Source organism: Hirundo rustica, chromosome 10, assembly GCF_015227805.2.
Source record: "Hirundo rustica isolate bHirRus1 chromosome 10, bHirRus1.pri.v3, whole genome shotgun sequence".
Classification (NCBI taxonomy): domain Eukaryota; kingdom Metazoa; phylum Chordata; class Aves; order Passeriformes; family Hirundinidae; genus Hirundo; species Hirundo rustica.
In genome coordinates this window covers 19189075-19204848 of record NC_053459.1, presented here as the reverse complement: position 1 = coordinate 19204848, position 15774 = coordinate 19189075, and the positions used below count along the sequence as shown (strand labels likewise).

The 15774-nt window shown below is 39.2% G+C and overlaps 1 protein-coding gene across 4 annotated transcripts in view; it reads left to right on the top strand.

Moving 5' to 3' along the window:
• Positions 1-15774, top strand: part of PIK3CA (phosphatidylinositol-4,5-bisphosphate 3-kinase catalytic subunit alpha) — a 41377-nt gene that overhangs the window by 13561 nt on the left and 12042 nt on the right. For all 4 annotated transcript variants that reach the window (XM_040073724.1, XM_040073723.2, XM_040073722.2 and 1 more), the window contains 13 exons: positions 2604-3017; positions 4527-4736; positions 5403-5653; positions 7137-7382; positions 8111-8196; positions 9674-9779; positions 10833-10985; positions 11090-11224; positions 12815-12939; positions 13299-13380; positions 13829-13993; positions 14541-14644; positions 15333-15504. In XM_040073724.1, the coding sequence (XP_039929658.1) occupies positions 2666-3017; positions 4527-4736; positions 5403-5653; positions 7137-7382; positions 8111-8196; positions 9674-9779; positions 10833-10985; positions 11090-11224; positions 12815-12939; positions 13299-13380; positions 13829-13993; positions 14541-14644; positions 15333-15504 (2187 nt within the window). In that variant the 5' untranslated portion in view covers positions 2604-2665. The remainder of the gene's footprint in view (positions 1-2603; positions 3018-4526; positions 4737-5402; positions 5654-7136; positions 7383-8110; positions 8197-9673; positions 9780-10832; positions 10986-11089; positions 11225-12814; positions 12940-13298; positions 13381-13828; positions 13994-14540; positions 14645-15332; positions 15505-15774) is intronic.

Below are 15774 nucleotides of genomic sequence, written 5' to 3'. Positions count from 1 at the left end.
AGTGAGAACACCAGCCTTGGGCAGGGTGAAAATGGGCTCTCGTGGTTCGGAAGAGCTCAGCAGGATGGTGGAACTGAAATTAAAAGGCTGCTGGTATAAATTCAGCCTGTGCTGTGAATATTTTATTTGGTTGCCATCCGTCTGTACTATCATTGTGTGTGTGTGGACAGGAAAGCTCATATGACTGCATATTCTTGTTTGTTTGGGGTCTTTGTGCTGGTTTGTGCCATAACAGTGATGTGCTTCTGCCTGTGTTTGCAGTTAAGAAATGTAAATAGGCATGTGATTCAGTGATACAGAGAGGGAACCCCGCTCATGCATTTCCTGATCAAAAAGATGCCGTTTAACTGATGTATTTGGTTTTATCTGTGAGCTGAGGATAGTTGTCAGTGGTTTGGAACCCTCCAAGTCGCTCTGAATGGTGTTATTTGGGTTCACTGGTAATGTTTTGTAATTGGTGAGCTTCCCAAGTTTGTCTCTGTAAATACACTGTGTGTGCTGAGAGCTTTCCATTTCAGCATCCGCTCACTGAGGCTATTGCAATGATGAGGGAAATAAAACAGCTTCTTTAAGCGCTTTCTTAAAAAGAAGTCAGTTGCAAAGCGTTTCTAAATATGCATGAGGTGGTAGTGGAGAAGCATGTTTCTAAATCTGCAGTGGCACTTCAGTACTTTCGTGGATATTTTTAAAAGCCCAAACTACAAAGGAGGGATTAAAAAAGAAAACCCTGTTGCTACTCAGAGTTTCTTAGGAAGCGGTGGATTTGGGAAAACATCATTTTCATTCTAATGTTTCTCTGTAAGAGCTGAAGTGTGGCACAAGCAGGTACTGGATGTACTTGGAAGAAAACCTTTTAGAAAAGAAGTGCTAATGCAGCAGGGAGGATCACTTTTTTTACTTTTGTGTAAAATACTATCTGTGAATTTTATATGTACATAATTTAATTAATGTATACAGAAATTTATTTTTATATAAATACATATTTTTAACATTTACTGAGCATTGCAACCATTGCTTTTCCACTGTGAAATTGATCCAACAGATGAGATGTGAAGCTGTTGGTTTGTGGGTTTCCCTTCCTTTCTGTTGTTAAGAAAACTGAGATACAGGGGCAGTCCTGAGAGGGTTTGTGACTGTAGTGATAGGACAAGGAGTAATGGGTACAAACTGAAAGAGTGTAAATTTAGGCTGGGTAAATGTTAGGAAGAAGTTATTGACCCTGAGGGAGGTGAGCCCCTGGTACAGGTGGCCCAGAGAAGCTTTTGCTGCCCCATCCCTGAAGTGTCCAAGGGCTGGAATGAGATGGTCTTTAGGGTCCCCTTCAACCCTTAACATTCTATGATTCTGTGCTGGATCTCTCCAAAATTAAGAGTAATGAATGCACAGATAAGCAACTTTGTTTCATTACAGAAAAATCCAAGTCACTGTGTGAAAGTATCAGGATTCCAGTAAAGACCAAATAATTTGTAACATGAAGTGTTCTTCAGTCTTGTCGCAGGATGCCAACAGTTTTTATGTGAAAACATTTGCAAATACATTTGGATTTCTTTTGCAAATACCCTGGATTTCTTTTGCAAATACACAAATATTGCCTCTGGTTAAGGAAATTAAAAATAGGTAGGGATTAGGAGTGTTTATTGGTGAAGTATCACAGTGTGCCTGCTGGGTAGTTCTGCTCTCTTTTTGGCATCTCCCCTCACCCACTGGGCTATAAAACATCTCTGCTCAGTCCAGATTCTGGTTTTCTCATACTCTGTCCCATTCTCACTTTCTCTCTTTCTCATGCTCATTTCCTCTGCTCTAAGATGGCCTGAGCAGCACAGATAGAGAGTCACACGTGTTCCCCTCCTTTCCTTTGGCTTGGCAGGGACATTCATGCAGCTGCCAAAGGAACTGGAGCAGGGCATTGGCGCTGAATTAAACAAGCCCAACTACAAAGTGTTAGTGGGGCTCAATTCTTCAGTCTCATTCATGGAAAAAAAGGGTTTGTTGTTGGTGTGAGTAGCTTATACTGATCTGAAACAGTTATGGCCAAGTCTGGTGTGTACACGCATTCTTAAAATCAAGTTTAGACCTTTTAGTAAATGTTTATAACCATTATGTAAGTGCTGTTTAAATACTTCAGAGGTTTGAGATGAGAAAAAAAAAAAATGTAGAAGCATTGGTTTAGCTGAACTTAAAAGAGCTGATGGTATGTATCATCCAAATGATAATAAATGCTTTACTTTCCAAATTAAAACTGTGGAGAATTTGGCTTGAGATTTGGTTAAAAATTGCTGTAATAATTTGAGTATTGGGTGTTTTCATCCCCCTACTATTTAAGTTCTAGTAATGAATTAAAAGTTCAGATTAAAAAAATATCCTCTATTCTTAAGACTATATGTATATTGTTTTTCTTTCCAAGCTAGTGTGATTCTATTAACTGTTTTAGATTCAAATACAGGTTCTTAGGCTTCTTTTTATCAAGTCTTTTTTATGAATGTAAAATACAGCCCTGAATATTCACCTACAATTATCAGCAGCGTTTGAACCATTTTATCTGAAATTCTTGGTGATGTTTGTATTTTAAATTTTGACATTTAAATTTCTGTTTTTCATTTCAGGTTTACACATACAAATCACTGCTTGAAAAGCTTGACGTACAAAGTTACCCCAAGACTTAAAAATGCCTCCGCGGCCGTCATCTGGTGAATTATGGGGCATCCACTTGATGCCCCCCAGGATCCTGGTGGAGTGTCTCCTCCCCAATGGAATGATAGTGACTCTAGAATGCCTCCGTGAGGCCACCCTACTGACTATTAAACATGAACTCTTTAAAGAAGCAAGGAAGTACCCCCTCTATCAGCTCCTTCAAGATGAATCTTCTTACATTTTCGTAAGTGTTACGCAAGAAGCAGAGAGAGAAGAGTTTTTCGATGAAACACGGAGACTTTGTGACCTGCGACTGTTTCAGCCTTTCCTAAAAGTTATTGAACCAGTAGGTAACAGAGAAGAAAAGATTCTTAATAGAGAAATAGGTGAGATTATCTTTTTTTATTAAAACATAATCTGCTGAACTGATTATCCTCTTCAAAATATAAAGAAACGGGTTGTGTTTGTCACCGGTATCCATCATGTTTCATAACTGCCAGTTGTTGCATCAGATGTTCAAAGATGCTGATTGTAAAGCCAATATTTATAATCAGTGAGTTAAACTTCTTTTTTCTGGTCTATTTCATTCACCTTGGCTTTGTAAAGTGTATTTGTAGTTGCCTGTGGGTTAGAGGGTATCTTTGCTCATCTTTTATTAGCATGATTTCTTACTATTTCTTACTATTACAGAGCAACACCTGTCATATTATTTGGGAATTTAATTTGAAGTTTACAGAACTGTAAATTCTAGATTTAACTACAGATCTTAAACCACATTTGTGGACACAGATTTTAATACTGCTCTAGCGAGCTAAGAAAGTCAAATTTCGGAAATGAGGTTTTTTTCATCTTTCCTCTTTCCCCTTCTGACAAAAAAGCATAGAGAGAGGAGGGAAAAAAACACGTGGGGTTGGAGATGCAAAGGCGAGACAAATTGTGCTGTTTTGAATCATCTGTGGAGTAGCTTATGATTTTCCACAATCCATTTAGCAAGCACAGGGAATCTGGCATTTGTTCCAACATCTTGGTTAAGTATTAAATTGAGGCAGTACAAACATACTCACTCCTGTTCCATTGCTAACAAATGTGTACTGCAGTGGCAGAGACTTGTCAACTGGAAATACTTGTTCTGACGTACTACTAATTGTTAAATGATTTAATTGTGACGAATGCATAATAAGTAAATTACTTCTGTTTGTAAAGCTCAACGTGTTTGGGACTTGGGGAGAGCAGTGGTGAGGTAATCATGCAACACAACAATTGAAAGTTTCCATTTGAACATTCATGCATAAATGATGATTTATCGAAGTAATCTCATTAAAGTAAATAGAATTGCATCTGAGACTGAGCACCTGAAAGAAATACACTGTTACTATATGAAACTGTGTCAGAGAGCTCAAATTCGGTGTCTCTTGGAGCGTTCACTGCAGTTCTTAAATAATGTAGGTCATTAAAAAAAATTAATAGCTGTCATTCATTTGAAAGCAAAGTTTACTATGGTCCTAATAGCTAACAATAATCCTGCCAGGGTTTGAGAAAAAATCAGATTTCACACTCCTCTGGTCCCCTTAGGAAACTCTGTGCTGACTTCAAAGGAAGTTGAGTCCTGGTCCTTTTCCTCCAGGATGAATGTTGGCTGTGAGAGCAGTGATTTAAGGCTTCCACGATCTTCAGGGAATGTACACCTGTTTTCTAACCTTTTCTGTGTCTGCTGAGTGCACTTTAGAACTGTGTAGTTCTTGAATGATATAAAACAATTATGTATGCATGTAGAAGCTGGCACATGTTTTAGGCTGTGTTTTGCTTTAAGTTCCTTTTTTTGTGACTGATTGGGGGAAATTTTTAGCTCTACTTGTCAGTTACAATTATATCCTCGTGCTGCTCCAATGCTGTAGGTTTTGCTATTGGCATGCCTGTCTGTGAGTTTGACATGGTCAAGGATCCAGAGGTACAAGACTTCAGAAGAAACATTCTTAATGTCTGTAAAGAAGCCGTGGATCTGCGAGATGCCAATGCCCCACACAGCAGAGCACTGTATGTCTATCCTCCAAATGTAGAGTCCTCAGCTGAGCTCCCCAAACACATATACAACAAACTAGACAAAGGTAAGGGCAGTATTTACACCAGAAACAGAATAAAATTTCTGTGTTTAAAATCAAAGAGTACAGCTGTTGATTTAGGTCACTGTTTTACGTGCTGTATTTAGTACACTCCAGCAATATCTTATGCCTTAAGTTATTCAGAATAATTTTCTTGATGGACTCTACATTCAAAGGGGTATTTAAAATTGTGCTAGTCTAACTGAATCTTGAAATATAACTCAGTAAATAGAGGTGACTTTTTTAGTGGGTGGGAACAGCTTGTTGGCTTTGCAGTTTTCTGTGGCATTCAGATATCTGGAATTAAATGATGCTGAATCACTGAGTTACCTTGCAGTCCTCAAATATGAAAGAGTTACTGCTGTTTTCTTGAAGGCCAAATAGTCGGTAATATTCAGTTAATAAAAATATTATTAACCTCAGGGCTAAAAGTTTCAGTTTCCACTAGAGTCAAAAATAACCTTAATACATTTAGTTCCTTGCAGAAATTATAAACCCTCTCTGAACTTGGGCAATGAATCTTGTTTACATCTTCTTTTAATACTAAAAGCAAATCTCTGTGTTGGGGAGGCGTGGGAGTTGTTTGGTTTGGGGGTTATTTTGGGTTTGTGCTTTCTGTTTGGAAACTGCATTGAAAATGATAGGCCTGACATTATTTTCCATTTATTCCAGGGCAAATTATAGTGGTGATTTGGGTAATAGTTTCACCAAACAATGATAAGCAGAAATACACCCTAAAAATCAATCATGACTGTGTGCCTGAGCAAGTTATTGCTGAAGCAATTAGAAAGAAAACTCGAAGTATGTTGCTGTCATCTGAACAACTGAAACTTTGTGTCTTGGAGTACCAGGGCAAATATATTTTAAAAGTCTGTGGCTGTGATGAATACTTGCTAGAAAAATGTCCATTGAGCCAGTATAAGGTGAGTAACATAAAGGATTTCTTTTGAGCTACACTAAAATAATCCAAATTTGTGAGGAGAAAAATTATTAGTATTAGGTCTGGCTTTTTCATTAAATTAATCCAAAACACAGGACGTGATAGTATGTGCACAAATTGGCTGATCTATGTGTTTCAGAGGGGAGAGGGGGGAGAAGAAGGTAGTTTGAACTAGAATTTATATCACTCGTGTAGTTTTTCTTTTTTGAATGTTTCATTCTAATGTTAGTGCCAAATCAAAGGTAGGTACTTTCAGAAATATCCTAGATTTTTAATAGCAAGAGATGAGCAATATTTGAATGGTGCTGATGTAATAAGACAGGAAATTTGATCAGATCATAAATTAACAACCATTGCTACTGTAAATCCTGTCCTGAAGGGTTGGTAAAAGAGAAGACTGTTTTCCTATTACAGCTTTATCCTTACTTTAATAAGATAAAAATGTAGGCTTCCAGCACGGCAGAAATCATTGCTGTGCCCTCCTTGTGTCTGTCTGTCCTTCACTGCCTGGGTTTGTTAGTGCTGGGAGTGTGAGATGGAACATGGGACAGAAGAGCAGACAACAACATTACCCTGTAGATTTCCTGACAGGCTGCTGCTGCTTCCTCTCGGAGGAATGTATTGTTGTAATAAACTGCTCCCATTCCTTCGGCTAAAATGGTCGACAATCTGATCTTCAGAGCAGTAGAGGAGAGAAGGAGGGGTGGGGGAATCCTGAATAATGGGAAAAGTATCTCTGTACTCTGGGAGCTGGGGAACAAGTGCAGGCATACATGAATAATTTTGCAGAGTCATCTGAAGATCAAACAGCAGACCTATTTGATCTAGCGTGGTTTCTTCAGAAGCATCTGGTCTGCCTCTGCTGTGCCCCAGCAGAACTTGCTCATTAACTCCAGACTGGACCTGTCCTAACACACTGTGTTTTGTGGTAGTGTTGCCAGACTAAATGCTCTGAACACTCAGACCTGAATGGACAGGTGAAGTGTGTCAGGGCCAGTGCTGAGCGTAGGGTAATGAGCAAATGACCAAAGATGAGCTTGTGCTCCCTGCCTGGGCCTGGCAGTATCAGTCACCTGTGCTGCACTGCAGGCTGGTACAGCCCTTGCTGTTCCAGAACAGCTCAATTGCTTCCAGGGACAGCCCAAATCCACCTTCTCTGTGCTGTGCTGGGACTAAGGAGCTCTACAAGAAACCCAGCTGGTGTTTTTTTCAGTTCTCATCTCTCTCTCCAGTTCAGCCACCCATTGTTGGAGATGTTCACATCTCAAAACCATGAAGTGTGGCTGTGTGACCCTACCCAAGAACGTGTTCAAACTGCTGGGTGCTGCACCTGTATCACCCTACAGGGTGTGCATGCAGGACACGAGGAGCCCTTTCACTCTTCTGTCTCCCCGAGTACCTTTAGGTTTCCATTACCCAGAGCGTAGGCTTTGAGAAGACGCAGCGTTTTGGTTGTTTCCTTGCAGTACATCAGGAGCTGTATCATGCTTGGCCGCATGCCCAACCTGATGCTGATGGCCAAGGAGAGCCTGTACACGCAGCTGCCCCTGGACACCTTCACCATGCCGTCCTACTCCAGGCGCATCTCCACGGCCACGCCCTACATGAATGGAGAGGCCACCACCAAATCCCTCTGGACTATAAACAGTGCTCTCAGAATAAGGATCCTCTGTGCAACCTATGTAAATGTGAACATTAGGGACATAGACAAGGTATGGCGTCACGTGTGGCTTCTCAGCAGCTCCCGAGTGTTCTGCTTTGACAATGGAAAAGAATTGTTGTTTAACACGTTAGAAAGTGACAGCACTCTTTTACTTAAATTGGAGTATTCTGTTCTAAAGAGCACACCCATGTTTTAGCATCTGGAAACTTTTCTATACTGCTTAAAAAGTGTGACTTGTGGTAATTAGCTAAATATTCTGCCTTGTAAGAGCAGGACTCAGTTTGCTTAGCAACGATAGCAGACTGTCTAATGGATGGAAAAGGAAATGTTGTCTGTCTACTAAGTAATTATGTTTAAGAATATATTGCAGTAACTGAGAATGCTTTTGATGAGGGGACACTATTTTTGTTTATGAAAATAAAAATGTGGGGTGATAGGGGGGAAAAGGCAGGTGTAGGGTTCAATTCCGTTGAAGACATCTACAACTCTGGCTCTCTTTCCTTTGGAATTCCTTTCACAATACCTTGACACAGGAAGATTTGAGAACAAATTCCAGAGGTGTTTTTTAGTGTTCATTTCAAGTTTATTACTATATTTTTTAAGAACTAGTTTTGCAATTAATGAGGAGAAAGAGCAAAACACTTTTTCTAGAAGGATATGCTTTTAAACTTGCTGAAAATGGAAGGATAATGTGTTGTAATCATGGTATGTGTTGATTGCAATAAAAAAACCTGTTTATAGTAACGTTTCGAAGACTAATATGGATGTTGTTTTCAGATCTATGTTAGGACAGGTATCTACCATGGAGGGGAACCTTTGTGTGACAATGTGAATACTCAGAGGGTGCCTTGTTCTAATCCCAGGTAAGATGAATTCCTGAGTGAATGTAGAGACCCTGACTCTCAGGGCATCATAAACGATAGCACTAAAGGAGTAAAGGCTCGACTTAGCCATTACTCAAGTAGAGCTCCTTGCTGGGAATTCTTTTCCTTAACTTTTGCAAAAATAAATTACATAACCCTATATATAAAAATAGCATTAATTTAATTCAAACACAAGCATTTTGTCTTTCACATAATAGTATAATATAGAATATATTTTTAGGATGTTTGACAAACCATCAACACTGCCTGGAAAAAAGGAATCACCTGAACTTACAAGTGCAATAAGAAGTTTCGTATGAGCAGATATAAACATTAGGGACATCTTTTAGCCACCTGTTCTCATAACTTGAACGAAGAGGTGTGAAATTTCAGCACCTGCTAAGATTAGATGCAAAGTATGTATGCAGAAGTAATTCTTTGCTTGCATTTTCTGACTTCATGTCTTCAATAACAGTTTTTAAAAGTCTTATGTTTTATCTGTACATTTTCTATGAATATGATTAGGTTTTATAATTAAAGGACTAATAATACACATAGTTGGTGAAAAATAGGCTCTCCTCCTGAGTTGTCCCAAATACTGCTGTACTTGAGCTGATAATTTAAACTATTTTACAGAGAAAATCTTGGAAAGGTGGTGAAGGTTATGCCTTGGGATCATGGATATGGTCACACAGATCTGCATTATACGAAATGAACACATAAGAAAAGTGAATTAAAGTTTATCTGCCAATTTCTTTATTCTTAGAGAAGGGCTTTCACAGTTATTTCTTTGTAAAATTGCTTTCAGTAGCTACAGATACATTGAAAAATTAATGCTGTCCTTGGAAGCTGCTGTCTCTTTCAACTGAGAAAATTCTATATGACAATCTGCTTAGGGGAAGAAACTGGATCAGAAGTTCCTTTTTCAAAAGCACAGCTCTACCAACTGAGAGCTAAATTCTGCTTAGAGAAATTCATGAAAACAAAATCAAACTATTCCTGTAGAACCAATCTGTGCTATTATTATTATAGTAAATAGAAAAATATTTGATTTAAGAATATTGCTTTGGATTTCCACATTCTATCCCCAACTTGCAGGTATCTTTTTATGTTCCAACAGTTCAAGTTTGGTTTTGAAAGCTCTTTTTCCCAGTTGCCTTTTTCCCCCTTTAAGGAAAACTGTTTCACAAGCTGAACCTTACATCAGTGTAGCACATATGCAAATCCATTATCTTTCAGATGCAGAAATTGAACCTAACATGGCTCTTTAAACAGTGTTGGGACTAGAAGGCTACTGGGGAACTTTCCATTCCCAAAAGCAGCAAATGTGCTCAAATGCATGTGTGGGGACCCTTTTTCAGTAAGAAAGTGTGCTCTGTATGCAAATACACAATTCACGAATATAACAAATGCCTTTTGGTTGAGTGAATGATGTCTCCTTTAACCTGGTCTAAATTCTGCCTTTTCTGTCTTCCAGATGGAATGAATGGCTGTCGTATGACATGTACATTCCTGATCTCCCACGTGCTGCTCGCCTCTGCCTTTCCATCTGCTCTGTTAAAGGCCGGAAGGGTGCTAAGGAGGTAAAATACCTCATGGATTTATTACACTAATGAGCCAAAGCTACTTAAATCAAGTTTGGGAAGATATTTGGTAAATGCTGTCCTTGCAATGAGACTTAGTGCAATGTTTGATTTGAATCTGATTAAAATAGGGCTGTTTCTTTTCTTGAGGGATTTTTTTGTGTGAAAAAAGCTTGTCAGTTCAGCCCTGTAAATCATGCCTATGCTGCATTGCCAGACACAAAGACCAGTGTTAGTGTTCTGAGGTGGAGGTGCTTTTAAAATTAATTTTCAAAACCCATGTTACTAACCTGTTTATTTTTAAAGGACATTGAAGTATTATTTGTAGCTTCAGAGTTGAATTTTCAAGTAAAGAAATTTTGTATTCCTTTAGCATTTAATGCAAGACCTCAAAATAGTAATTTTTAAGAATCTACGTGCAATATTTAATTTTTAGCCAGCAGCATCATTACATTGTGGGTTTGAGTGTGTGTCAAAGTTAATATATAGGGTGTTTGTCTGTGAGCAGGTGTGTGGACCTTACAGAATGATTTGGATTAGATGAGATCCTTAAAGTTCCAGTTGCACCCCCCTTCCACTAGCCCAGGTTGCTCCAAGCCCCACCCAACCTGGCCTTGACACTTCCAGGAATGGGGCAGCCACAGCTTCTCTGGGCATCCTGTGCCAGTGTCTGACTATCCTTATCATAGAAAACCGTATTTCTTTTGTCCAATCTAAAAATATTGGCCTCAAGTTTAAAACTGCTGCCCCTTGTTCTGTCACTACAGGACTTGGTACAAAAATCTCTTTGTCAGAAAAACTTTCTCCATCATCCTGACTTATTCTGGAGTGAGGAAGATATGTGCATGTGTTTACAATTCTTTTAGTATCATTTTGTTAAAGGACTGTCATGACAGCCATTCATAGAAAAACATGGTACAGCTTCCACAACTTGCTTTCTGCTAATCTGGGAATGTAGCAACTTGATCTGGGGTGAAAATGTTATTTCTCCTGACTCGCTCTGCAGTAATCCATAGATAACACCGAAAAAAATCATATTTTAATCTCTTTAAGGAGCACTGTCCATTGGCTTGGGGAAATATAAACATGTTCGATTACACAGACACTCTGGTATCTGGGAAAATGGCTTTGAATCTTTGGGCAGTACCTCATGGGCTGGAGGATTTGTTGAATCCTATTGGTGTTACTGGATCAAATCCAAATAAGGTATTTGCATGCCAGCTTCCCCCTTAAGAGTACATTTGCAAAATATGCTGTATTCTGGTCTCTATCATTCAGCAGAAAAAGTAATCTGAATTCTCTTGGCCTAGGAAACTCCATGCTTGGAGCTGGAATTTGATTGGTTTAGCAACCCTGTAAAGTTTCCAGATATGACAGTGATTGAAGAGCATGCAAACTGGACAATTTCACGGGAACTGGGATTCAACTACAGCTACGCAGGGCAGGTAAGGCAACTCCTCCTCCAGGATTAGCCATTCAAATATTAAAGTGTTATTTACTACTTTATTTTACTCAGTGTGCCAATGACAATCATCTTTTCTTATATCCTCATTTACTGTAAAATCAAAAAATCAATTTTTTTGTGTGTGTTTGGTAAAATGGGCAATATATTCTCCTTTCTTTATATTACCAGTAAAGTGACCTAATGCTTCGCTGACCAACGAAAACACCCCAAAGAGAAACTGTTTTACTGTGTTTTTGACAGTTTTGTATCACTAATTCACGTGTTAAGCTACTTAGTTTAACTTTTCAAAAGTTGCAATTCTCCTCAGTGATACTGTTTTTCTTTGTTGCACTTTCACGTTTCTAGTTAGGCTTTCCTGTGTAACCCAAAGGTGCTTAGAACTCTTTCCTGTCTCTTTTATGGGCTAGTTATGACCACAAGCAGAGAGAATTTTAAGGGAATTGATGGACATACACATGGGTGTAGTCCTTTATCTCACTTTTTCCACAAACAGAACTTGTGCATTACAATTGACTTTTTGGTGAGGTTTGGAGCTTTCTTCAAAGCACTTTTTTTGGATGATGAAAGGAAGTAAAAACAGAAAAGCAGTAGAGCTAAAAATGCTCTTTATTTAAAGCCAAGGCTGTGAAATTGGTTGGTGTGTTTTCTTCTGGAGGTTGGTTCAAAGCCTTGGGTTTGCCCAAGAGAGCTCCGTGGTCTTTGTGAGGAAGAGCTCTATGGGGGAGTTGTGCTGTGCTGGAGAGAGTGGAGGTGGCAGGGAGCTTCCAGACTGGGACTTGTGGGGGTGTTTATAGCAGTCCTGTCCCAGTATCCTGAGCAACACATTGTGGGCGTTCCATTTCTCTTGATACTCAGCAGGATGTCCATCAGAGAGTAGCATTTGTTTATGCAGGCTGAGCAGAGCTCTTAATAAATACTTAATGACATCTGTCTGTCATTCCCCAGTCTCTTACCTGGGCTTCTGTACTCTCACCTCATTGTTTTGTTCCATCTGGCGCAAAGAAAAAATGGTTAGGAGGATAAACTCACTTCACTGACAGCATAGTTAATTTCTCTTCTAGCAGTTCTGTTTTTTGTGCTCTTTGGGGAATGTCTTACACTAATTGCGATTTGATATTTTCCATCTTCCTGTTACTCAGGCTTTCCTACAGCATTCTACCCCTTATTTACCTATTTTCATTCCCCATGTTCTGCTTTTGAGTCCTTTTCACTCCTTTCAGCAGCCCTCAGCAATCTCAAGGTGGGGTCAGAAATGACCAGCCTCACTTTGTGCTGCGTCGTGTCATTCATCAGATGTCAAGTGCTGCTATTTCTCCACACAGCTGATTTAGTTGAAATGTACCTCTTCCTGTGCCAGCAGTGACTAAAAGCAGTTGTAGAGATCAAAGGCCTGGTCTTTCATCTTCTTTCTAAATTTTAATCTCTCAGTTACAACAAGTGGATACAGCAAGGTAGTATTGCATGACACAGTCTGTAGTGGTTGCTGTGCTGTTAAAATACTGTATTTCATGTGTGTGCTTTGGCAGTAGAAGGAGTTGTGTGGAGGGCTAATGTGCCACTGTCTCTGCAGAGTAACAGAATAGCTCGGGATAGTGAATTGACAGAGAGTGACAAGGAGCAACTGCGAGCCATTTGTACCCGAGACCCTTTGTCTGAAATCACTGAGCAAGAGAAGGACTTCCTATGGAGACACAGGTATTGCAAATCAAAAACCAAAACAAAGAAAAACCCTTCTTGGCATTATTAAATTTCACCCCATTCATTCCAAATTTGACATGGGTTTTGCTCCCTTTTCTTCCGTGCTGAGGAGTTGGTGTTTTAGACAAGGCTTGTAAAGCATCCTGCAGTGTGGGATTTGGTTATAATCCTGTGGAGAAAAGTAAGTTTTTGATGAGTTCCCATTTTCCTTATTACTGCTGTTTTACCTTCATGGATGGATCCTGACAGCACTTTGCTGACAAAGGAAGAGAAAGGTGCAAGGCTGTGGGGACATAGTTGATGGTTATCAAAGCAAAAGTGTTGTTTTGTACATGCAACTTATTCCTCTTTTGCAGGCACTATTGCGTGAATACTCCAGAAATTCTACCCAAATTACTTTTGTCTGTCAAGTGGAATTCTAGAGATGAAGTGGCTCAGGTAACATAAAGCACTGAAGAAGTGTTGGGTTTTGAAGAAGCTTTTTAAAGAAAACTCCTGGAAGATAAAAACATGTGATAAGTGCATGATACATTGAAGGAATAGTTGGACTTGCCACTGTGATTGACAAGTGTCACTGGTCCATAGTTCTTGTTCTTTAGCTCAGTCTGGTCCTAAGATTTCCACTTGCTGGCATTACTCAAATCCCTCTTACGTTGCCAACTTTTCAGTTACAGTTAAATGTGAGGTTTTGTTTTCATTCTTTTTTGAGTGGATGAAACAACAAAGTCAACTGGTGACTAATACCAGATTGTTGACTGAGAGGACCAGCAAGTAAACAGCTTCTACTCAGTTGTAGTTTGTCTGACAGTGCCTTCTAATGGCTGTGTGTTACAGCTTCTTCCTAAGCAGTGCAAAGGTGTGATGTACTTGCCCTTCTTGCCCACAGATGTACTGTTTGGTAAAGGATTGGCCCTCAATCAAACCAGAGCAAGCCATGGAGCTGCTGGACTGCAATTACCCAGACCCAATGGTGCGAGCTTTTGCAGTTCGGTGTCTGGAGAAATCCCTGACGGATGACAAACTCTCTCAGTACCTAATCCAGCTGGTACAGGTACTGAACATACTTTGGCATGTTTGTTGTCTTGTGTGTACTCGGCGATCACAGCAAAAGTTAAATTGTTGTGAAAAAGTGGTCATCAAATGTGTGTTTGCTTTGTGGATTATTCAGGAGGAGATGAAATGTTAATTTGCCTGTAGTGCTGTGGTTTTGCTTGTTGGTACTAAATGTCAGAATTCTGCAGAGATGCAAAACTGTTCCACCAACTGGAGCAGGCAGCTATTTCAGCTGTCCTAACATATGGGAAAGGATGAGCAGAAGCATCTTCTCAAAGTTTTAAGCAAGTTGAGGCTAAAATATTTGGTAACAGTAAAGCAAGCATCAGATGGTAAATTCCTGAAATAGAGGCAGCCAGTGCACAGTTGGCATATATTGTTCAGAGCCTAACACGTGCAAATATTAATACAAAGATCAGCCGTTCCAGAAAAGATAATGTAGAACATAGATGGCTTTTTATTTAACTGCCTTTAATCTGTATATTGTTCATAGAAATAATAACTGCATCTGATTTTTTAAAATTTTTCTCTTTATCCTTAACTAGGTTCTGAAATATGAGCAGTATTTAGATAATCAGCTTGTGAGATTTTTACTCAAGAAGGCACTGACCAATCAAAGGATAGGACATTTCTTCTTTTGGCATTTAAAGTAAGCTTATTGTCCTGTTAAGGGGTGGTGGGCTTCCTATTAGCTGTAAACAATTAGTTGTTCTAGACGTTTGATATACTAAATGTCCTTTCTTAGAAAAATATTACCGCTTAAAATAAAGATTGGGTTATATTGGTTAAGAGTTTGAACACATAGTTTGGTGATAGAAATCATGCCTTGCAGTTTCAAAAGCTACTTAATAGTACTTATACTTGTACTTCTTTTTATCTAATGATGATTATTCTAAAAACAAGATAGTCCGAGCCTCCCATATTGTTAGCTGCATGATGCCCCATCAATTTTTCCAGAAAACTTTACAAATAATATGAGACCTAAAGAAAGCCACCCAATTCAACAAGGTAAAGCTTTGAAGAAGACAAGTAAAAAACTTTATTTTTACTTCCTTATTAAGAGCTTGATAGCTCAGTCTGCAACATACTGGGTTGTAGCTAGAGGCCACCTAAAAAATCTGTTCTAAGCTGGTGTAATCAGACACAGAAATAGAAGCAAGGCATCTTTGTTGTGCTCTCAGTTTTCTACTTGCCTTGGTGTCATCAAGGATAAAGGAGAAGATTGTTTGAGGGGATGTATTTTAGGACTGTATGAAGATGTCACAAGTACAGCTTCATTTTTGGCACCTGTAAGTGGTCTCGTCTCTAAGCTGTAACTGTTCTTCCTCCCTGTGCAGGTCTGAAATGCACAACAAAACTGTCAGTCAGAGGTTTGGTTTACTTCTGGAGTCCTACTGTCGAGCGTGTGGAATGTACCTGAAGCATCTGAGCAGGCAGGTGGAGGCCATGGAGAAGTTGATTAACCTCACAGATATTCTCAAGCAGGAAAAAAAGGATGAGACCCAGAAGGTATCAAAAGCTGTCCTTTTATTAGAGCTGCTGCTCTTGAATCACAGGAATTACTTAGAACTGTTCTATTTGATCAAATAGGAAAGTGTTTGAGGAAAGTGTTAGTGCTAATTTCAGTAGTGGTGTGTTTTCTAGGGAGCTGCAGTGTTTTCTGTGCAATGCCATTGTCTAGTTCTCAAGGCTATAGGACAAAAGTTAAATGTTTCAATTTGTGTAATCTGTAGCCGAGCTGTGCTTACATCAAACTGTGCAAAACCATGCTTGAAAAGC